At 40.0% G+C, this 24,292-nt stretch overlaps 2 protein-coding genes across 5 annotated transcripts; both read left to right on the top strand.

Annotated features, from left to right (window-relative positions):
• Window positions 1-456: 456 nt before the first annotated feature.
• Window positions 457-6,870, top strand: LOC113538391 (polymeric immunoglobulin receptor). The gene is made up of 8 exons (XM_026933421.3): window positions 457-782; window positions 870-1,190; window positions 1,813-2,136; window positions 2,284-2,613; window positions 3,140-3,265; window positions 3,379-3,486; window positions 4,559-4,611; window positions 4,727-6,870. Exons 1-8 carry the CDS (start codon window positions 743-745, stop codon window positions 5,018-5,020), a joined length of 1,596 nt encoding a protein of 531 aa, XP_026789222.3. The 5' UTR covers window positions 457-742; the 3' UTR covers window positions 5,021-6,870.
• Window positions 6,871-6,889: 19 nt separating this feature from the next.
• trim25l (tripartite motif containing 25, like) lies at window positions 6,890-22,554 on the top strand. 4 transcript variants are annotated; one of them, XM_026933420.3, is made up of 22 exons: window positions 6,894-7,405; window positions 7,488-8,136; window positions 10,100-10,195; window positions 10,802-11,035; window positions 11,547-11,703; window positions 12,457-12,522; window positions 13,035-13,079; window positions 13,199-13,240; window positions 14,298-14,360; window positions 15,116-15,181; window positions 15,437-15,493; window positions 16,054-16,116; window positions 16,286-16,351; window positions 16,458-16,529; window positions 18,062-18,130; window positions 18,210-18,281; window positions 18,392-18,451; window positions 18,677-18,727; window positions 18,832-18,849; window positions 19,929-19,991; window positions 20,129-20,194; window positions 21,437-22,554. In XM_026933420.3, exons 2-22 carry the CDS (start codon window positions 7,582-7,584, stop codon window positions 22,012-22,014), a joined length of 2,559 nt encoding a protein of 852 aa, XP_026789221.3. In that variant the 5' UTR covers window positions 6,894-7,405; window positions 7,488-7,581; the 3' UTR covers window positions 22,015-22,554. The 4 variants fall into 4 exon arrangements, with proteins under 4 accessions (XP_034168570.2, XP_026789221.3, XP_026789220.3 ...); XM_034312679.2 differs by having other exon boundaries at window positions 6,890-8,136; window positions 18,219-18,281; XM_026933419.3 differs by having other exon boundaries at window positions 6,894-8,136; window positions 13,202-13,240.
• Window positions 22,555-24,292: the final 1,738 nt, after the last annotated feature.

Below are 24,292 nucleotides of genomic sequence, written 5' to 3'. Positions count from 1 at the left end.
TGTTAGTTATGAGTGTCATTAGTGTGTTTAACGATGTGTGTATGAAATCGCTAAATATTTTACGTTTCAGGGATGTTTTGGCTCTAACATGCCATCTAATGAAAAAAAATCTTCAGGATGTACTTAAGATATGCAACAAGTGTGTGAACAATGCTGCTTACGTTACAGCTGTTTCTGCACGTGCACGCAAAATCACGCATCAAGCATAAACCAGGCTGCTTGGCACTGGGCCGTATCACACCACCCTGGCAAGGATATTCCTATACCAAAACAACACTTCTGACTAGACTGGTAAGTCAGTGCAACCCAACTTTTCCAGCTACCAGTTTGGAAAAAATAGCTAAATTATAGTTGGAAAAAACTAATCAACATAGAAAAATTAACTGTTATATCAAGTCGGGAAAAATTGTTCTTCTGTGTGTCACAGCACTAAAGCTGTGTATGAATTTCCACCAAGCATTTGATCAAGGAACTGCAGAGTCCTGTAAGAGCAGGTCTGAAACAGCGGGCCTTGCTCAGAGCTACGGTAATCCCCAGCTCATGAGGTTTGCAGCTGTTTCTTACTCGGTCAGAAGGGGAAGTGCTTACTGCATCACTTACCTTATTAAGATACAGACAAAGACACAAAGACATGGCACATTCACATAGCAAGACAGAGAAAGTAACAGTGTGTAAGAGAACAGGAGCTTTAATATCTTTCTGAAGTGGAGCTGGTGTGGAGATTTGTGAGTGTGAACTCAGAATGAAGATCCTCCTCATCTTCACCCTCTGCCTGATCTCAGGTAAAGAACTGCACTTTAAAATAACTATCAGCATTAGTGTTACATGAAGGAAGGTTTTGCTGAGATGGATATTTGGTGGTTTGTTAGATGGCAGAAGCTCCAAGGAAGTAAGAGGATATTCAGGAGGAGGAGTCCATATCAAGTGCAAGTATGATAAAAAATACACAGAAAAACAAAAATATTTCTGTAAGGATTCATGGCTAGTTTGTTCTGTCCAAATAAAGACAGGAAATAAAAATAAGTGGGTAAATTCAGGAAGATTCTCTCTGTTTGATGACACCAATTCAACGGAGATCAGGGTGATGATCAGAGAGCTCAATATAGAGGACACCGGGAAGTACCAGTTTGGAATTGATATAGGTTGGAAGAGAGACATTCACACACCTGTGGAACTGGAAGTAAAGGAAGGTGAGTCTCCCACCACTGCCTTCTGTTTATCTTCACAAAGCTCTAGTATCATTAAGAGTTGTGGAAAATACAAAAGTAACCTTCCTTTGTTACTAAACTTGAGTATCATTTTAAGAGACTTTTTATCTGTATGTTTTCATTCAGATTTTTTACCTATTTGTGAAAAATCTCAAGGATAATGAATTAATCTTTTTTTCCTTTTGCAAGGCTGAGAAACCAATGATGTTTCTGTGCATGTTAAATTGATTTCCCAACTATTTTTAGAACATCCATTTAAACCCAAGCTAATCTGTATGAATACTTCAACTAATTATCTCTGCACAAGGACTGCCTATAAGTCTTACTTGGTCTTCATATATACAGTTACTGTTTAAGTGGGAAAATAACCTGAACTTGTGGGGAAATTTTTCATAAATTCAAATGAACACCAAGGTAATGTGTTTGGATTTCTGTCACACCAGAATTCACCAGCAATCCAGGAAAAAACACAATCTTATCCAGTCCAGATTAGAAACACCTGCCTATTACACTCATCAGTTTTCTGTTAATCATCATTTATCTCCTTTACCTTGTGTCAGTAGTTAGTAATTGATTGAGCATGATTTTAACTTGCTTTTAACAGGGGCCATGATCTCTAAAGAAGTGACTGCATATGCAGGGGGAGGAATCAACATCAAGTACAGATATGAGGATGAATATAAATACAAACCAAAATTTTTCTGTAAGATTGGAACACATCAGTGGTGTTTTAATCGAATAACAACAAAACTAAACAGTGAATTGGTACGGGATGGCAGATTCTCAGTTCATGACTACAGAAGTGCAGGATTCTTCAGTGTGTTTATCAGCGAGCTGATTACGAAGGACACTGGAATATACGCGTGTACTGTTGTTGTGTCTGATGAAATCGAGATCTACACTGTTGTGAAGCTGAATGTAAGAGAAGGTGAATAGCTATAATTATGTGTTTTAACAGAAGAAACATGCTGTGATCATATTTATATATAAATATATGTATAACTGTCTAATATTTGTTTAAGCAGTGCTAGGACTCATGTAAACATAAACTGATCTGATTGGTTGTGATTTGCAGATCTGTTCTATGAGAAGTCCATCATGAAGACTGTCCATGTAAGAGGAGATTTGAAGGTCAACTGTAAATACCCAGAATCCCACAGGAGTGACCCCAAGTTTCTCTGCAGGAGGCTGCAAGAGTCTGCTTGTTCTTATTATACAACTGTTAAAGAAAGTAGAAAATATGTAAATATGGGGAAATTGTCCCTGTATGATGACAGAGCAAAACAAATCTTCACTGTGAGCATTAGAAATGTAACTGAGCAGGACTCTGGTGAATACTGGTGCGGAGCTGAAGCAGGTGTGGAGTCGAAGGTTTATTTCACACAGATCAACCTGACAGTTACTGGTGAGTTTGTAGAGACGTGACGAAACACTGCATTCACTATTTTGACATTACAGAGGCTTTGTATGAAACAGAGTCAGTGCACATCATAACCAAGACTAGCTGGCTACATCATTGGCAGTTAGTGAAGATAACAATAATGGCAGTACAAATAGAGCAGTTATTTTTTGAAAGAGGCTTGTTACCACATGGAATTGAGGTGATCTATCTGATATTATTTGTCAACCTTCTCACTTCTGTCCTGTCAGACTAAATGATGTGATGAGCAGATTCTGTTCTCTGTTCTTACTATGTGCACATGTGTAGTTTCTGCTTCACTCCACTTCCTGTGACTGTATTAATAGCAACACAGCAATGTGTCACAGCAGCCTATAACTGGGGATTTTCTCACCTAACAGCAGTCAGTATTTCTGAAGTTCCACACATACAAAATGTATACCGTATTGTATTGCATCTGTACTGCTATCAGTCATATACTAGATTCACTCTCTCAGTGTCATTCATTATCTAACTTTTTGCACTTTTTTAGATCCACGTGTTTCAGTTTCAACCTCAAAGCCAACACAACCTTCATCATCATCATCATCATCATTTACACCATTACTTCTCACAAATAAACACAAATCCTGGCCTACTCCAGCCTTTCCTCCAACAGGTGATTCTGCTCAGAAGCACATCACATGCATGGTCTAAGTGTACATGACTCTGATGAATCTGATTCCTTAAGAATGATCAGCATGTAGGTTAAAGTGACTGTTTCTCTTCCAGGATTTCCAGCTTCCACTAAGATCACTGTGTCTGTAATTCTGCTGCTGCTGCTTCTGATTGGAATCTCATTCCTCACTTTGACTCTACTAAAGAGATGCAAGATGCAAGGTACACAACACACATGTTTAACACATTCATTTTGTGTGACTAAATCATTATCAGTAGCGTGACTGCATCCCAACTCCAGCTTCCAGACAAACAGCGAGTTCATGTTCTTCCTCTGTTTGTATTCCTCCAGGTTTTCTGGTTTCCTCTCTGAGTGTGTGAATGAGTGTGTCCATGTGTGTGTGTTTGTGTGTATACTGAATGCATGGTGCCCTGAATAAGTGTTGGCTCCACCTTGACCCCGACCAGGATAAAGCAATTACTGAAGTTATTAAATATATTCATCGACTAAGGAAACTATTTACTATTTAATCATCTTATAAAAGTTTCAATCATGCATGATTTTAAAAGTTACAGTGTAGATCTGAGTGCAGTGTGTGTATGTTTTCTATTAACCTCATTCATTAGTCAGAAACAGGATTTTACATGTTCCATAGGAGGAGCAGTGTCCCAGTGATACTGTCAAAGCTTATCAACAATGAACACAGACGAGAGCACATAGAAAATGAACTGCACACAATAGGGATTAATAAATACACCACAGGATTTCTGGGGGATATTCTACAAAGCAAGTTAGCAAAAACGGGGCTTATTTGAAATAAGCCTGCTTGATATCACATAACAGGTCAATCCAGGTGCAATGCTTGGCTGATAGAATTCATCAACCTTTTGTGGAACTGAAATTGCACAAATGCACAAGCCACTTTTACTACTGCTGCTCTCTCTGTTGCACTACAATGTAACCAGGTCCACTTCCACAAATGCTGCTCTCTCTTGTTTGCACTAAAATGTAAATATCTTCACACTCACATGTGCCGTGAATGTCTATAGTGTACATATTGTATTTTATTTTACTTTTTTTTATTACTTGTCTTATGTTGGTTTCTCACACCATGGGTCTGGGGGAAACGAAATTTCAATCCTCTGTGTGTCCATATAGCAGAATTGACAATAAAGTTGACTTTGACTTTGACTTTACAGAAACTAGATGAGCTTGTTGAGATCAACATCATAAAATCCACAACTGAAAATAGCAACAGTAATAACAACTACTAATTACTGCTTCTTTCGGCAGGCACAGCTTCTACTGGCAGGAGTTCTGTCCAAGACTCAGGAAACAACCAAGGGGTAATTGTCTTTATCATTGTATGTGTGCGTTCAGTACCAAAACTTTTTCTTTTGCAAGGAAAAAAAAAAGATTAAAACATTTATATATTTTGTTTCGGTTTCCCTTTGCTCTAAGGTTTCTCTTGATGTCCGTGAGTTCGAGGAGATTAAAGACACCAGACACCTTTCTGCCTCAGATACTGGAACTTCCACAGTTTACTCTACTGTTCAAAAACCCACGATCCCCTCTGATCCTCAAACTGTTTACACAAACACTGAGTTACCTACAAGCCCATGTGATTTTGCACATACTGTTTATTCTACTGCTCAACTACCCACAAACCCTCCTGATCAGGACATCTACTCCACAGCTCAGTTACCCCCAAGTCTCTCGGCTGAGAAATCTGCTGAAGGTCTGACACAACAGTGAGTTTTCATGCCAATGTCACCAGCTCTAATAATGCCATTCCAAAGATTATCTTTAAGAAGGAAGAGGTTTCATGTGACTATGCTTCAGTCAGTCATGTCTTTACTTCATGTGGCTAGTGTAACACTTCTCCTGGGTTGGGTCGGGAATGAGGAGGCGGGAGGCAGGCTGAGGACAACTCCCACCTTTATAATGCAACTGCTACCAGTCAGGAGGACAAAAGCTTACACACACTTTCTGGACACATGGACACATGAAGCCAACCAACTACATGCTGCATCACAGGGCAACACACTTGGAAGGAAAACACTATCTGCCTCTTCAGCATACCTGAGTTCACAGATGCTCACAATTGGCTAGTGTCCCTGTGATTGACAAGGGAGAGACAGCAGGCCACCCCTCCCACTCAGAGGGTATGTCCAATTTTGTACTTACGGCTGTGGCATCGTTGGGATCTGAACTTATGATCTCCGGACAATAGGGTGAACGCTTTTTCTTTTGCGACACTCCATTTTGCATTTTGGACCAAAATTCTTGTTTCTGCTTAGAAAGCTCCAAGCCCATAGTATGTGCCCACATGCTACTCTGTATGCTAGGTGAAAAAGTTTTTTTTTTTATATTGATAATAATTTGATTCACTAAAATATTGAATTTCACCAAGAGTGATGAATAATAAACACATTGCTACATGTAATATATAAACGTTTTACAGGAGGCCATGCTTCCCATGGATTCTTAAATCAGTCAGCTGTGGTTTAGCTCTGATTGGCATTGCAGACTGACAGTCTGACAGAGGGCTGTCAATCAAGCATTCTCATTACAATATTAGACCACACCCACCAAGAAAGTCAGGGTGGGCCTGCTCAGTGAATTCACCTGGTGGTTGAGCAGTATTTAACCCTTTTCTGTCTTGTTTTTTTTTTTTTTTAAATCTTTTAGCTGTTTAATATACAAATTTGGTATCATACAAGCATTTACATAACTGTCCTTGGACACCCAATGTTTAAACCAATGATTAAAATTCACTTTATTCAGCAGCTAATATGCAGTATTTTTAGCAAATCTACTGTAGCGTTATTAAAGCATATTGTAGCATTGTGTATTATTAAATCAGGCATTAATTTGTATAACTGCAAGCTCCTGTGCCTGCCTGTTAATGTGGTGCTTGATGTTTTGTTTTATTAGAATAAGTGTTTGTTGTAAGAGAAATGTGTTTATGGGTTGGCTGTGTTAGTGTTCATGTTATTATGTTTGTTCTAACTACCATCCAACACTGGTTATCCCTATCCTGGCAATTCTGGAACTAATCACCCAGCCTGTGCTTGTGCTGTTAATGTGAGTTTGCCAAGAAAAGAGCAAGTGCATTGTTTTACCAGTGCTTCCTGGTCAAGCTTCTTCCTTGCCGACACTACAGTATGAAGTTACAAGGGTGAGGAATATAATTCTGGAGCAGACAACAGCAGGTGTTTTGGTGTTGCAGGACAACAATAATACTTGAGAGGCTATCACTGTTGACTTACGCTATAGCCTACTGTCTAGTGAATTTTTTGAGTATGCCCGTCATAGACAGTTGAGAGTCAACAACATACAGTTATCTAGCAGACAGTCGTTTTGAATGGTTTTAGATGTACCCTTTGTAATAATCCAGCTACAACCTTAGCTTAAGCCTTCGCCGGGAGTGCCCAGAAGAAAGGGAATAAATTCGAGACAGATACCGAAAAGTAGATACTCTCTGCATATTTTATTGGAAATGCTGATGGTGACTTAACCTTCCGACACTGTCTTTTATAATAATCCAAAACATAGAAAACAATATGTGCGAGGCACACACGAGCACGCGGTCCGGGGGGGGGGGAAACAGTCAGTGAGCCCGGGAGAGAGCGAGAGGGAGGGGCGTGCTTGAGAGAGCAACCACACCTTCGTCTCCACAATAATACGTCATCATTACACCTTGTTTAATTATGTTTGATACAGTAGGTGTGTTTCGCATGTGTAAGATGAACAAAGAAAAGGTAAAAGCCAGGGTTGCCAGGTTTCAGCAAGATTTCCAAACTGAGAATTGGTACAACAACAAAAAAAACAACTAAAGTTAAGGGATTTTGTAAGTTAAATTAGTACTCATTTAAGTGCTTAATGGAGAAGTTGGTCTTCAGTCTTGGTTTGAAGACAGACAGTGACTCATCTGTTCAGACAGCCAGGGGAAGTTCATTCCACCTGAGTGTGGGACAGAGAAGCTTCTGATGGCGTGTCAGAGAAATGCTGGAATGACAGGTATGTTGGTCCCTGTTTTTCTCCTTAGACCTGCTCTGTGAGTGAAGCCCCGCCCCTAAACACCTGAAAGGTGACAGTAACTCACCCCAATCTACCACACACACATCTCTATAGAGTGTGAGTAAAGCAGTGCCATTACTATTACATTTTTGTGTTTAGTGCATTAGCTCGATCCTTTCTTTTCTTTAAAAATGAGTAGGGGTCGTCTGTGGACGGAGGAGCAGTTTAACTGCCCCGTTTGCCTCGACTTGCCCACCGAGCCCGTGACGATCCCGTGCGGTCACAGCTACTGCATGAAGTGCATCACCGACTACTGGGACTCGGAGCGCAAGAAGAGCGGCGCGTGCAGCTGCCCCGAGTGCCGCCAGACCTTCGACCCCCGTCCTCCTCTCTGCCGTAACACCATGCTGGCGGAGGCCGTGGAGCAGCTCCGCCTGGGCGACCTCAGCTCCACAGCACGCGAGTCCATCCGTAACGCGCGCCGTGCAGCCGCGGCTGCGTCCGAGCGAGGAGCGCGCGACCGAAAAGCCGCCGTGAAACAACTTCCTGCCTCGAGCGTGCCGTGTGACCGGTGCATTGAGCCGAGAGCGGCTGTGAAAACCTGCCTGACATGCATGGCGTCGTTCTGTGCGAGCCACCTGAAGCCGCACGAGACGCAGGCCAAGCTGAAGAGCCACGAGCTCATCGCGCCCACCGGAGACCTGACGCAGAAGATCTGCCCCGAGCACAAGTACCTGCAAGAGTTCTACTGCCGCTCGTGCCAGATCTACATCTGCTGGCTGTGCACGAGCAACCAGCACAAGGACCACGACAGCGTGTCTACGCAGACGGAGCGCACAGAAAAGCAGGTGAGAAGCGTTTAAACCCTGCGCGTTACTGATGTGTCGTTTACCAACGAGTCGACTCTTTCAGCCGAGTCAGTTAGGTGAACGCTCTGAGTCGACTCACATAACTAGAGACGTAAAAGATCCTTCTTCTAAAAATGCAACCACAGGCAAGGAAAAATGTGTATCAGATGTCATTTGGGCCAACTGCCATTAGAATATTAAATGCTGAGTCATAAATGTGGGTTTATGAGTAGGTGTGGCTATGTATGTATGTATGTACACCTGGGAATGTATATATGTGTGGATGTTGAAATATAGTGTATATTGGAGTTTTAGATTTTTATACTGTTTTTTTTTTAATGTACTTTTGCTTTGTTTTGTTTTTTTTTCTTTTTAGGATGTTGTGTAAATGTCCTTGTATGGTGAAGCCAAAGACAAATTTCCAATAAAAATAAAAGTAATTAAGTAACTAACTACCTAACTAATCACACAGTGCATCCATGAGCAGAGTGCAAGTGAATCACCACCTGAGTTGTTTGGAACAGAATTTAGAGCCAGTTTTAGTGAGAGTGTTAAGAGTGTTTTGTGTGTGTGTGAGACTGAGGCAGGATAAGGGTCTGATTGCAGTGCTGCTTATTATAATGATGTATGTAGTGTATTGGGGAGGTTAACAACAAGATAAAAGGACAATCATTTTAATTTAATAGCAGACTATTAGTGCAAGAATGCAAGAGTCTTATCGGTGAGCAGAGTCGACTGATGTGACATGCTGAATTTAGGAGTTTTACAATTTACCCATTTAGGAATCTAAATGTAAGAAGAATCTGAAGGGATTTTAAAATGTATATTGATGATGCTTAAGTAGTACACAGCCCTCTGTGGTACTGATGCTATGTTTGTGAGATGTAAAAGTTTCTTTAGCTGTCACTTTAACTGTTATTTAACTGGTATTTATGGCTCTTGAGCACAAATAATAAGAACTAATAATAATAATATGTTCTACACATACTTTGACAAACAAGACCCCTGGTGTGTGTTACAAATAAGGAAAACAATATGGTAATATATGCTGTTATAGGAAAATTATCCGACAAGCTGGTGTGATGTGGCCGGACATGAAGCAGAGTTATTGTTACCAGCCTTAAGTTCATTATTTTCCAATAACAGCATGTCATGAAGTGTTTTATTTAAACATTTTATTTAACGATTACAATTTTTAATTTATTAATTAACAACGCAATGCTTTTAACCATTTATATGATTTTAACCAGTTACATTTAATGTTGTGGAACATCCTTGAAACAAGTTAGTTCCTAGTTATAGCAGTTATAAACAGCCGTTCCCTTCCCAGCCTCTTTTTTTCTCATTAAGTTATTAAAGCAAATAATTTTAGCTTGTAATATTACTAAGAAACCAGAAAGTGTTTATTTCTCCTCTGTCCTGAAGACTTTCCCATGATGGAAAACTTACTCATTGTTACAAAGCCCTGACATCAGAGACTCCTTCCACAATTATTATAATTTATTATTTGTTAAATAACAACACATTCCTTAATTCATTTATTATTAGCCTTAGATTGTGTGGAGCACCCAGCATACAAGTCCCTGTGTAAGTCATTACTATAGAAACAGTAACTTATTAGAATGAGCGCTTAAATATAAACCTGTGATTTGGAGCTGTACTACTGTCAGAGCTATTAGAGAAAATTAATCAACATCTTCTGACCAATCAGACTTAAGAATCGAACAACACTGTGCTATAAACCATGTTAACATGGATATTAGGATATTACTGCTTGTTGTTGTTATGTCTTAGTGTGGTCTATTGAGTTCTTTATGAGTGTTAGAACATCTTATTAAGTGTGTTAATATTATTAGAGTGTTATTGTTATTGTATTATTGTGAGGTAACTACATACAGTATACAATAATTGATGCTTATTAATAATGTTTAATGTTTAATAAAACATCAATGCCTTTTCCCAGAAAACCCTGTTGGCGGTTCAGACAGAGAATCTGCAGAAGCTGCAGGAGAGAGAGAAGGACCTCAAAGACATGAAGAAAGTCCTGGAGACCCTCAAGGTGACCATCATTAATTCAGTAACACACTTTCACCTTTTCAAACACAGATTAAAATCTTTAACAGTTTGTGAACGCCTTAAACACACCTAATGCTATTCATACTCTTACACCCTGCCCTAGTGTTAGAGCCATCACACAAGTTAAACAGGTCTGAATGTGTGAAAGATGACTAAAGTAGCTGCTTACGTCAACCATGAATGGAATAGTTTATCTAAACTCAGTATTTTGTGTGTGTTTGTGTGTGTGTGTGTGTGTGTGTGAGAGAGAGAGAGAGAGAGAGAGAGAGAGAGACCCTCTGTGGCCATTGGTGTCACTGGCTGTGTGTGTTGATATGCATTATATCTTGGTGGGAACCAAATGTCCCCACAAGGATAAGCATATCTGGTCTTTGGCCTTGTGGGGACATTTGGCTGGTCCACAACGCAGAAAACTGCTTTTACCCACAACTGCAGCTTGTATTTAAAAACTAAAAGAGCCAAAATATTTCCTTTTGGTTTTGGGGTTTAGGTTAGGGTTAGATTTAAGTGTAGCATAGAGTTAATTAGCTGCATTAATAATTATGTCATTATGTAGTACTGTAGACAAATGTACTGTGTGTGTGTATAGTGCTCGTCCGACACGGTGAGCGAGGAGACAGACACGGTGCTGTGTGAGCTTCAGCACTCAGTGCAGCGTCTGGCGGATCTGATCCAGCAGGTGATGAGCTCCAGCGGGCAGGAGAAGATCAGTGAGGCCCAGCAGCTGGTGGACAAACTGGAGACAGAGACCAGTCAGCTGAGGAAGAAAGACTCTGATTTAAAGGAGCTGGTCACTTGTCAGGACAATATCTACTTTCTCAAGGTACACAGTGGTGGAAACAATACTGGCAAAGTGAAAGTATCATGTCACATTTCTACTCAGTTAAAGTACTTTTAAAACCTGGCATCTACATTAATTGGATGCATTAAAAGGAAATATAAATAAAATGCTAATAAAAGTCATGGGATCTCATTCTTTGGCTGTATAGCATACAGTGGCACTGAGAGCGCACTGTTGCATGAAACCCCAGTGGCTAGGGTCGGTTCCCTAGCCGGGAATCGAACCCAAGCCTCAGCCATGAGAGCACTGTGGTCTAACCACTAGTCCTCAAGGGACCCCAGGTCAATGATAAATGTAAGGAGTAAAAATTAAGGAGGCAATGAGCAAGTAAAGAACATGGGCAGCCAAGAGGATACAAACAGGGTGTCTAGGGTACGAAAGCCATGGGGGTCAGAAAGGATCAGGCATACATTTAATATATGGTTTAAGCTATTTATTATATTTAAGCCATTTATTATTTCCTGCTTGATTTTTCTCTTTCTGCTTTCACCAGACATATCAGTGTCTTTGCTCTCCTGAGCTCAGTGAGCTCGGCAATATTACAGTGAATCTGGACACCTCGTTTGATCCTGTACGAAAAATCATTTTGGATCTCAGGGAGAAAGTGGAGAACATATGCAACCAAGAGCTGGACAAAATTAACAAGACAGGTCAGGAACATTCCCACACACAAGCACACAGATACTTACAGTGAGGCTCAAATCCTGCATGCATCAAGAACTTTTTGTTATTAATGAAACACAGATAATTCCTTAGTGATACACAATGACTTGCCACTGGTTAATTGATCAGTATGATTAATAAAGTGGCCACTTGGTACATGTATATAGTATGTATATTCCCTTAGTATTGGAATAGACATTCTAAAGATATATTACAGAAATCTGGATGTAGATTTAGGTCCCTAATGAACAATCCAATTGTGAATGAAGATTGGAAAATTCACAGCAGCAGAATGTGCAGAAGTACAGTATCAGGATGAATCAGGCAGGTCTGGAGCATGAAAGGAGGCACAGCAGTAGAAGTGTAATACAGCATCAAAACATCTCAGTTTAGCAAAACTCTCTATGCCCATAAACTCCTCTAGATCTGTGCCTTTATCTAAGAGAAATGCTGTTTTTACAAAATACAGTCACACTGAGCTCAGTCTATAAATCATAACATGTATTAATATTTCTGACCAGGCTGACAATATTAAAAGCACTCCCACTCTTCATTGTTGGACATTTTGTATGTGTATTACACTCAGCTGATGTTGATGAGCTCATCTCAGGCTTTGATTTGGCGGGATAACTCTTCAGTATGCAGTTCTTGATTACGGATTACTGCCCACACTTTCCTTTCTCAATCATGAAAGCCCACATGCTACTGTGCAAACCCTAATGCAATTGGTTTTCCTACAGTGTTCAACACAATGCCGTTCACAGTGACTGACCGACAGAGCGGACAGAAGCCAGCCATTTTAAAATGTGAGTAAAGTCCACTACTGATAGACAGACAGACAAATCACTCTATCACTTTATTAATCCCAGAGGGAAATTCAAAGATTGCAGTAGCAATCCAAAGAGTGGAGTGTGCAAGCAATAGTATCCAGAATAATAAAAATAAACATAAAAATATTCAGAAAGAACTTATAATAGTAGATTAGTATACTCCTATAACAGTATAGAATATAAAGTGAATATAGCTTTATATTCACAAGTACACTGAGTGATGTGAAAGTGTCAGTGTAATACTGGAGTATTAACCCCAGGGAAGATGAATGATAGTTGTAAAGAATAGTACAAATGGTGCAAAGCAGCAGGTATGGAACCACGGATGTGCAGCAAAGTAGCTGCGATCAACAGAGCGTCCACAGTTATAATATGCAATAATATGATGAGTAGCATCAGTGCAGTAAGCAGAATGCAACATTTTTGCACTGTTAATATTGATATAACTACTTAAATATAAGGCTGTAAACATATTTTCTCTCTGTCAGTGTTTTCAGGAATTGGAGCCAAAACATCAAGCAGTCGCACACAAGGTGTCATCTACATGTATATGTAATAATATCTGATTCTACTCATTTTTGTATTTTCAGTCTTTGCTCATTAATCTCATATGCCTGTGTGTGTGTGTGTGTGTGTGTGTGTGTGTGTGTAGCAGGTCCCCCTCCACTGCCCTCTGTGAGTGTTCGAGGCCCAGGTAACATTTCTGAGCCGCTGATCTGCCATTTTGCTTTGATGTTTGCCATTAGCATTCCAAATCTGTCTGTCTCTAAAACTGTCCATCTGTCTCTAAATCTGCCTGTATGTCTCCAATATTTATCCATCTGCATCCAAAACTATCAGAATTGATTATAAATCTTTGTCTGTCTGTAAAACTGTCTGTCACTTCAGGACCTGTAGAGTGTCCACAGAATATTAGGAGGCGAAATTAGCCACAAGATGTGTGTGTGTGTGTGTGTGACAGAGAGAGAGAGAGAGAGAGAGAGAGAGAGAGAGAGGGCACCTTGAGTATATAGACGTGTCAGTTCAAAATTTTAATTTCACAGCATTAGGGCTGGGGTTACTATCTGTGAGGAAGTTCTCCTCATGGGTTTTCCCTGCAGGTTCTCCAGTTTCTTTCCACTTCCCAGAATCTAAATTGCCCCTAGGTGTGTATTCTGTCGTCAAATGTGTGTGTGTGCACGGTGCCATGATCCCGTGTGAGCTTTGCACTGAGTGTTCTCGAGATCCACTGCCACCCTGAAAAGGATAAAGCACTAGCTGAAGATGAATCAATTTCATAATAATCTACTTTTTAATCATATCTGAAAATATCGTCATGATAGAATGTTTTAAAATGTAGTAAATATGTAGCTGTTCCTGTTTTCATTAATATGTTTAATTAAAGGTTAAATTTTACATCGTCATTTCTAGCACACTGTCCACTTGTTTCATAGAGATGGCATTGGGAGGGCTGCTCTTATTTAAATTATTTGGCCATGCTAAAATGTCACTCTAATCTAATCTAATATTGGCATTTTAGCATGGCCAAATAATTTAAATAACAGCAGCCCTCCCAATGCCAGCTATATGAAACAGACTTCATCCTGGAATAATCACCATCCAAACATGCTGCCTCTGACACAAAGTGACATTATTTTATTTGTCCATGATAGCAATATCATACATGATGAATATCAGGGTGTAACGTATTACAGTATCAGCACATGCTGTAGATGAGATGTTTTACCAAACATGTTTTGTCCTTGTGTTAGTTGATAGAGGGACATACTCCCCAAGACCAAGAGCGGGCTACAACAGAGAGGAGCGAGAGCAAGGTGACACACACACACACACACACACACACACACACACACATGAATGCATGTATTATATTGTATCATCTTTAATCCTTCATAGAAGTTTGTCATTCCTATAGTTGAATGCAAAAAAAGGTCAGTGTACCTATTTTACTGTTTATCTGTGAAGTTAAAATTGAATTGTCTGACTTTCAAAACAAAGTAAATTCAAAAGAAATACAGTGCAGTTTGTATATAAACAATATAAACAACTTTGTTGCTGCCTGATTTGAAGAAGGCAATATTTATTTTACTAATCCTATTTTCACATATATTATTTCTTTTTTTTTTACTGATAAAATTTTTTAGGTGATAATAAAGTAACATCTGTAAAACCTAATGTGCTAAATGTCTTGCTGATGTAAATGTAGTTTTTTGGTGTTCTCTGTTTCACCCAAAGGGTATGCAAATCTTTGCACTTGACTGCATTTAGCTTGTAGCTTTTACAAAATCTGCATAAAATAAAAACACCTTCCCTCTTTTTATCTTTTGTAGGAAAGGCTTTAAGCTACTGAAAAGACAAAACAATGAGAGAAAATCATTTGTATTTCAATCTATTCATTTTGCACATGCTTTTATCTGAAACAGTTCATGTATATATGAAGCCAAATCCAGTCCAGGAATAAAACTATTAAAAGATCCATTTTCAACAGCTGATCAATGACTGGCTAAAAGTTGTTTTTTGTTTTTTTTAAGTGACTTTTCAGACTTTATTTGTATGTGTTTTGTCTCAGCTAATAATCGGAGTGTGACCTCTCTGAGACCAAGTGAGAGGCAGAGGAGAGAGGAGAGAGAGCAAGGTAATCTAATCATACTTTCACTGTACAGTAACAATACACACAGTATTTACTGGACTATAAAGCCTAATGCATTCATTACATAATTTGCCTTAGTGTAACAGGTGTTTTTATTTTTCTTTCATTTGTTACCGCCTTTAAAATGGCACTTTGGTTCCTCTTACTGGTTGAATAGACTATAAAATAGTCCAGCAAATATGGTACATATTTCATTCAGTATTGAGTGTATATTTGTTTTTACATGTCTTTTGTCTACAGAGAGAGAGATTCAAAACTCGCCAAGATCTCAAAGCAGAAGCACAAATGATGGCGAGGGTAAGATGCAAGTAAAAATTGTCTATTTTGTTTTTTGGCATCTTTAACAGTGTGACCTCCAGTGATGTATAATCAGGGCAACTGATCATGGCTAATGTGCATTAGCTTTGTATAATTAACAGCATTAGTGTACAGACACGATTCTGCGCAAGATAGAAGAGCAGTTACACTGGTGAAACAAAATGTGAAATACAGTACACAAATGGCATTACGGTTTATTATTGACATACATAAAACGTTACACACTAAAAAGCAAAACCTTCATTGCTGTAAAAAACAATCAGCAGGGTTTTGCTTTTTTAAGAATTAAATGCTGACATTGTGTCTGATGTGAATTTAATTTCATTTCATCAGTATGTTGCAGATGTGCCACACTGAAATGCAATCTGAATAACACAGAATACCGGCAAATGCTCACATTTTAGTTGATAAAGCAGGCTGTGTTCTAAAGAAAATGTGTGTGAGTGTGTGTGTGTGTGTGTGTGTGTGTGTGTGTGTGTGTGTGTGTGTGTTGCAAAGTTGCACATTAAAAGTTTACACATTATTTTCTGCCTCATTAGCTGACACTCGGAGTATACTCTCTCTACGGCAGTCGACACAGAGGAGAGAAAACCGGGAGCAAGGTGAGTTTCTCTCTCTCACATGGACACACACACACATAATGGCACACAGTGCATAGTAGATGCTCATGAATATTTATGATTGAGTACTGCAAGTACACTGATTAGGCCAGGACCAGACCTTGCTCATAGCTATACAAGTATTCACATACACTTTGTTTTTTTCTCTCAGCTGACAACTGGAGCATAAGTTCTGTCAGGTCCAGAGGCAGACCGAGGACAGAGGAGAGAGAGACAAGTACATGGCATTTTATCGCAGTCTAATTGTTCTGTGTATCATTCACATATGTTGAACTTCTATCTCTTTCTAGCTCTGTGTTGATTTGTCTCCATCTCTCTGTTAGCTAATGGAGAAGTGCAGAGTTCCCAGAGACCACAGGAGACAGTCACGACCAGACAGCAACCAGAGAGGCAATGTAAGATGCAGAACACACGGGTGTTATTATGATAACCAAAATTTGAACTTAATACCATTACCACGTTAGATTTAGAAGTGGACTAAATGTAATTGCATTTATACAATTTATACAGTAACAGGGAAAAAAAGAATTTCTTCCTAAAATGATTGATACAAAAAGAATCATGAACAATATAACCAGATACATGAAGTAACAAGGTAAACGTAGGTTCAGGTTGTCTTTAAATGCATGAATGTTTTGGATTGCTTCCTTGATTTCAACTACCTTAAGACCTGAAAACATATTTAGCCTGATACATGTATTCTTTCAGTGTGAATGCGATCTTTTTTCTATTAGCGCAGGATGAATTCCTCCAAGTGTGTACAACAGTACTGCCATGCTGACAGACCCAGCTAGCTCATGTAAAACAAAAACACAATAATGCAAATTGTGTTAACTGAAATGTAAACTGAAACAGCGGTTGTGCTCGGATGAGCAGCGTCTCTCTGCTGTGCCTGGGTGTGTGTGCGTTTGTGTGTGGTATGTGTTTGTTCGTATGGGCCCACTGACTGTACACTTTGTTTACGTGTGTGTTTTGAAGTTTGCTGAGTTTTTGCAACTGTAACAGTATGCGGGAAGAGGAACAGGCATATAAGTGTTGCTGTACAGGATGTATAAGAACATGTGTATAAGAACAGATGTACCGAAACGGACACACAGGAATATGTATACTAGAACAGATGTACACAGCTAACAGAGCATTAATGAGGTCAGGCACTGATTTTGGGTGAGGAGGCCTGGAGTGAAGTCAGTGTTCCAGTTGATCCCAAAGGTATTCAGTGGGGTTGAGCTGTAGGCTCTGTGCAGGACACTCGAATTCTTCCACATCAACCTTGGAAAATCATGTCTTCATGGAGCTTGCTTTGTGCACTGGGGCTTTATCATGCTGGAACAGGTTTTGGCCTCTTAGTTCCAGTGAAGTAAACTGACGTGTAGCCAAGTACGGTGACCCATACTCAGAATTTGTGATCTGCATTTAACCCATCCAAGTGCACACACACAGAAGTGAACACACACACACACACTGTGAACACACACCCGGAGCAGTGGGCAGCCTTTCTTGCTGCAGTGCCCGGGGAGCAGTTGGGGGTTCGGAGCCTTGCTCAAGCGTCTCACCTCAGTCGTGGTATTGAGGGTGGGAGAGAGCGCTGGTCATTCACTCCCCCCACCTACAATCCCTGCCGGACCCGAGACTCGAACCCACAACCTTCAGGTTCACCTTCGGGTTGCAAGTCCGAGCCTCTAACCGTTAGGTCACAACTGCCCAAAAATGTAATACTACAGCATACAAAGACATTTTATACAATTCTGTGCTTCCGACTTTGTGGCAACAGTCTGGGGAAGAACCACATAGGTGTCCACAAACTTTTGGCCATATAGCGTATAGGAACAGGACCAGATGTACAGGCGGTAGTTCACATCCAGCCCTAGTGTGTAAACACACACACAAACAAAGATGCACATATGTTAACTCTCCACTTCTCTTTCAGCTGACAGCTGGAGCTTAAGTTCTATCAGGTCGATCAGAGGCAGAGAGAGGAGAGAAGAGAGAGAGACAGGTACACAGCATCTTAACACAGACATAAGGGGCTGATTATACTGTGTTTATTACACACATTTAACCTCTCTCTCTGTTAGCTAATGCAGATGTCCAGAGCTCGCCCAGGACACAGCAGACGGCAACGGCCAGACAGCAGCCCGAAAGACAATGTAAGATGCTCTACACACACAAACACACACATACACACAAACAGTGGTCATGCTGTTGAATGCATGTCTGTGTTTGTAATTTTTGTTTCCTTATTGCTGTGTAAAATCAGCTGATCGCTGGAGTCTGAGCTCACTGTTACCAAGAAACAGGAGGAAGAGACAAGAGTCAGGTGAGAGAAGGAATAATCCCTGAGCTGCTCATACAAACACAGCCTATTTTATTATCTTCATCAGGTATTTCCATTGTGTCTACACCTGAACCAAATCCTAATTCTAATTCTAATTTCTATTGTTAGTATCAAAAATAACATTGTTTGGCTGTTTTAGTTCTTCATATAAAACTTTGAGAAGCTTCATTCAGGCATTAGTTAAACACTGCTTTTCTGTTCTTCCAGTGAAACAGGCCACACCTATTCAGCAGGAAGTAGAGTCTCCTCAGGATCAGTGTAAGTCACACCCAATCGAAACACTCACTTCCTGATGCATACATGCTTTGCATTTTTGTATCTTGTATTGGACATTTAACATTAACCGACTTTTCTTTTTGCAGGGGGAAACCAGACTGAAGGTAAAACTTGAGTGTGTACTATCCAATACAGATATACTGAGGTGTCAAACATTTGAACAATATGCAGCAAAGCAGATGGATATATGGACAGACCAACAGATATAAATATGAATATAAATAGCTTCTTTGTTGAAAGAGTGAGAGAAACTATAAGAGAAGGCACATATACAGTACTGTGCAAAGGTTTTAGGCACATGCAAAGAAATGCTTTTAAGCAATCATGCCTTTAAAGATAATGCTTTTAAAATACTTTAAAGAGCAGTAAACAGTCAAACTAAACAAAGTCAGTATTTGGTGTAACAACATACTTTTTTTAAAAAAAGTAGTCTCAGGTACAATTTGCACAGTTTCATAAGGAAATTAGCTGGGAAATTTTACTGAACGTCTTGGAGAATCTGTCACAGTTCTTCTGGAGACTGACTGATGCACTTTTGCAGCAAAATCCAGCAAATTTCTTTCTTTTTTTTTTTTTGGAAAGTGGTCTGTCATGTAATTTTTTTACTGACATACAAACATTTTTTTCTGTACCACTTTATTTTTTGTTATAAAAAATATTGGAAAATAGTAAAATAAAATATAATAATAAAATGGTTTTGTACTGACTCTAATGCAGAATTCATAAAAAGACATCTATAACATTTGTACTAAAAACAGCGAGGCTAAGACTTATGCAAAGTATTGAATTTTAAACAATATATGAAAGGAAATGGCACTGAACTACACAGGAGTCGAGTTAGATAGTTCGTTCAGGGTTCTCAAACTTTCTAGACAGGGATCACTTTAACTGTATAAAAAAACAGACTTGTACAGTAGAGATTTATTTTACAATCTATTCAGAAACATGCACAATAATATTTTGGAGCCAGAGATTTTTTAAAGAGATTTTAAAGTCAATTTTTATTAAAATTGTAATTAGATTCCAGTTGAAATTATTTACAGGCATAGTAACATTGATAATGTTCGGTTTTGGTTTGCACCACTGTAAATCACATAATCCCTGGCTATACTTCATGGACTCCACTTGAGAATCATGGAGTTAGTTCTAATGGTGATTTTGGTCTGATTGTGTCTCTGCTTAGTAAACCCTGGACTTTTCCTGGACTCACCGAATGCGGATTCCTCCATCATCCCTGCCTTAACATGTGAGCATCTTCATCATCTCCTCAAAATCATTCTATGCATAAAATCCCCCTAGATACTCTATTTACACTTATACATATCCACAGAGTCCCTTCATTTCTTCTGACAGCTTCAATATCCCACTCTCTTTCCCCTACAGTGAGAGAGATCGACCTTGATAGCATTCAGGCTCCCGAGCCAAGGAGCAGAGACGAGTTCCTGCAGTGTGAGTGCACACAGAATCTCTCTCTCTTCCTCTCTCACATACACACACACACACACAGCTGGGGTCATGCAATTATGAAATTCATTCCATTATACAATATACATACATGTACATCATACATATTTATGTGGATTAAACTTTACACAAAAAAGGTTCATATTTTCATCGTTACTCAATCACTTCCAAAAAACACTCCACATCACATGCAATGTTATGTCAGACACTCCTTCTAAAGATGTAATATAGTCACTTTAATCTGAGTATATTACACTGTTTCTTTTGGATCACCGTTCTTTTAAACTGCTTTAAGTAGAGGTATTAGACTTCCCTCCATCCATTTTCTTTACTGCCTAACCTACACAGGGTCACGGGGAGCCTGGAGCCTACCCCAGGGAACTCGGGGCACAAGGTGGGGGATACCCTGGACAGGGTGCCAACCTATCGCAGGGCACAATCACCCACACTTACACACCCATTCACTCACTACGGACAATTTGGAAATGCCAGTCAGCCACATTAGACTTCCATGTGGGATCATTTGTTTCAGTAAAAGTATAATGAAAAAACATGACTTCTTTTTTTATCAAAAAACAAAATGGTAACTCAGTTAAAACTGCTGCTGCCTGTTTCATTTTTAACTCTTTATATTGAATGATATTAATTTTTAGATTTTTATTTTTAGCTCCTTCAAATCAGAGAGTAAAATGGGAATCAGTGCAATGACTAACACCTCATATGGACTCACCCAGTACACTCCTTTGTGTAAGGCTGTTGTCAAGACCGCTATTGTCAAGACCGCTATTGTCAAGTCAAAGACAATTCCAAGACCAGGACTAGCCAAGATTGAGTCAAAATTGAGTCTTAAGAGGGTCAGTGCCAAGTCAAGGTCGAATCCAAATGAAAGCATTTCCAGATTTCCAGATCAACTAGTTGATTTCAGTTGTGCATTGCACCAATTAGGCTATGTTTTCTAGAAGAATACATACAAAAACACAAACATTATTTTTTATAAACATTCAGTTGAAACCAAGACCACATTGAGTGAGACCAATGCCCAAGACCTAGTCCAAGTACAAATGCCAGTAAGTCCAAGTACAAATGCCAGTAAGTCCAAGACAAGTCCAAGTTAATACAGAAAGCGTCTTGAGACCAGACTTGAGTTTATTAAGATGTCTATTAAAGAAAAACACATATTAAAGAAAAACAATGAAGTAAATCTTTCTCTCTCTCTCTCTCTCTTAGATGCCTGCGAGTTGACCTTTGACCCCAACACAGCTCATCGGCGATTGGTTCTCAGTGAAGATGACACCAAAGCAACACTGCATGCTGCTACCCAGCCGTACCCTGATGTCCCTGAGCGATTTGACAGCTGGACACAGATTCTCAGCCTCCAGCCACTCAACTCTTCCCGTTGTTACTGGGAGGTGGAGTGGCGTGGGCGAGGCTCTTCAGTGGGCGTGGCCAGTATCTCCATACCTCGTAAAGGTGCAGATGCAAGGGCGGGGCTTGGCTACAATGGCCAATCATGGAGTTTGGAGTTGTCAGACATGTGCTGCGCTGCTATGCATGCCAATCAGAAGCAGGAGATCTCAGTGACGTACTGCCCCCGAGTGGGTGTCTTTCTGAACCAGGAAGAGGAGTCTCTGGCCTTCTATGGTGTTGATGATGTGCTTGTGCATCTGCACACGTTCCACGGTGTCTCATCCACTCAGCCGCTGTTTGCCGCTTTTGGCGTTGGGACCGGCGTTGGAGTCGGCCTCGACTTCGCCATGGGAAACTTCAGTGCATCCACAGACAGCATTAAAATCTGCTCCCTCTAACGCACATTATTACCTAACCTTCTGTCCAGGTTACTGACACAATTACAATTTCATTTAAAATAAAAATAAAAAAAGAGAAAGGTCGTTGCCCTCTGTAGAAGACATTTGAGATTTGGAACCGATGTCAACGGCACAGCAGTTTGTGGCCAGTGCAGTCTAATGCCATAACGAAGTATCATGCAGTCCTCATACTCGTGTACCAGAAAGACATATTGAAATTTAAATATAGGCTTAACCATTAAAAAATTTTTTGCTAACTTTAGATTAGCAATAGTGTGCTATTAAATACCATACTATCCTTTATGTCTCCCCTATCAATCAGAGTAATTCTAGCCAATCACAGATGTCTTAGCTCATTGTTACATAATAACTTTTACTGTTTGATTCTCAGTTGAATATTGTGTAAATTTCTATTTCACTGAACTCATTTTTCTCAAAAACTTTTGTTTTATGCTCTTTACTTCTAATTTTGCTTTATTTCTGATCTTAATTTATGTATGAATATTGCTATTTAAATAAATTACAAACAAAGTATATAAACTATATTATAATTTTGCTCTGATTACAAAAATATTCTTGCTCGTGTTCTTTGTAATTGTTGATTGTTGAGTCACATCCAGATGCGTGCTGCCAGAGTGCTGAATGCAGATACACTGATGACATTCTAGTGGCAACTTATGATATTGCGTTATACTGAATGTGGCACACACTGGGAACGTGTTTGTCATTTTAATGCTAGAAATGAAACCATCATTCCAATCTGCATAAACTGATCCCTCTGTGGGACAGCTGATTGACACCTCGCTCCCAGCCGTGGGACGCCAAGGCCAGGATATGGTGTGACATCTTCATAATCTGGTCTACCAGATTATGTACCATGTCTACCATGTGTAGTTTGCAAAATCTGCTCTGGTGGATGTGTGAAAATCAACCCTACGGAATCTGTTGTGTGTGCCAAGGTCCCTGGAGAAGAGAGCGCAGGTTAAGAATCATAAAAGCAAGCTAAGGTGGTGGATGGACCTTTTAGGTTACCACAACTCAGTTTTGTGTTTCAACACCTGTGAACCCACTTCTGCCTGCCTTGTGTGAGTCTTAGGCAAGAGAGTCGCAGACATGAGCCCTGATTGAGTTTCCGACAACCCGCTGTGACAGGATGCCCTGGCTCATCACTGGTCTCACAATCTACTCTCTCCATCTGTCCTCCTGTACCACTGATATTACACACATTGCACTCATTTCCTCAAGCAGCCCTGCTGTCCCAAATGGATGGAGAGCACTCCTAAATGGAATTGGCACCTCCACTCATGTCACTTGGCACCTCCAAGTGAATTGTCCAAAAAAAGGATTGCAGCCTAGAGCCCCTAGTACATGGGTCTTGCACATTCTTAGGTGGAGGTTTTTCAACAAATATTGCACCTCATAGCCTAGATCCAGTGCACTGCCTGATCCCCAAAAATACTTTTCTTCATAGACAGCTAGACAGTAGCAAGTCACAGCACGATGGATGGCAACTCGTACGCTTGTTACCACCATTCTGCACTTTCATTCCCCAGAAGCCTGGTGTTGGATCTGCCTCTGGTACTGGAGTCCCATAAGGCCCCTCTTTATCTAATTCAAGAACTCAACTGAAACTGAAATGGGTGTCTTTGAAAATTACTTTTTTTTGACTACTTCAGCAAAAAGTGTAGGAAAACTGGTGGCCAGATAACTGTGGCTTGACTCTGTGGTTTAACCCCAGATTTCTACCCAAGGTCTGCCAGTTCTGCAACGTTATTGACCTCGCAGTGTTCCATGAAAGCAAACCTGAAGATTTCCTTGTTGTGTCCAGCATATGCCTTATGGTCCCATCTAGACCAGACAGCGGTCATCCAATCCTCAGACAAACTGTTCAACTGTCACAGAGGAAAGAGACACGGGGCTCCCTTGTCTAAGCAGAGGGTTGCCCACTGGATGGTGGACATCTCCATGGTCTATAGGTTGGCTGATACTAAACTAACGCCCAGCACCTGGCATGTCACGTTTATTAAATCCTTTTCCTAGTACAAAGACACAGTCAGAAATCTGGGTTGCAGAAATGATGTTCTTTATTCTTGGTTGCAAAGATGGTGTTCTTGAGTGCTCACATGCATAGCCATTCAAACAATACCATGTACAACACAATACCATATAACATGGCATGAGGTCAAATATTAAACCTGCATAATGACTCTTTCTTGTTGCAAATCTGCACTTGGGGTTTTATCATGTTCTAGGACTACTGCAGATCTTCAAAAGGTGA

This window comes from Pangasianodon hypophthalmus, chromosome 2 (assembly GCF_027358585.1).
Source record: "Pangasianodon hypophthalmus isolate fPanHyp1 chromosome 2, fPanHyp1.pri, whole genome shotgun sequence".
Classification (NCBI taxonomy): Eukaryota; Metazoa; Chordata; class Actinopteri; order Siluriformes; family Pangasiidae; genus Pangasianodon; species Pangasianodon hypophthalmus.
The sequence above is the reverse complement of the archived record's forward strand: the minus strand, read 5'-3'. Positions and strand labels throughout refer to the sequence as shown.

Excerpts from the sequence above, each read along its gene's own strand:
- LOC113538391 (XM_026933421.3), top strand. The coding sequence starts at position 743 with ATGAAGATCCTCCTCATCTTCACCCTCTGCCTGATCTCAG. Across the intron at positions 1,191-1,812 it reads GGAACTGGAAGTAAAGGAAG|GGGCCATGATCTCTAAAGAA; the intron begins GTGAGTCTCCCA and ends TGCTTTTAACAG. Across the intron at positions 3,266-3,378 it reads TCCAGCCTTTCCTCCAACAG|GATTTCCAGCTTCCACTAAG; the intron begins GTGATTCTGCTC and ends TTTCTCTTCCAG.
- trim25l (XM_026933418.3), top strand. The coding sequence starts at position 7,480 with ATGAGTAGGGGTCGTCTGTGGACGGAGGAGCAGTTTAACTGCCCCGTT. Across the intron at positions 14,361-15,115 it reads CAGAGAGGAGCGAGAGCAAG|CTAATAATCGGAGTGTGACC; the intron begins GTGACACACACA and ends GTTTTGTCTCAG. Across the intron at positions 18,452-18,676 it reads GAGGAAGAGACAAGAGTCAG|TGAAACAGGCCACACCTATT; the intron begins GTGAGAGAAGGA and ends CTGTTCTTCCAG.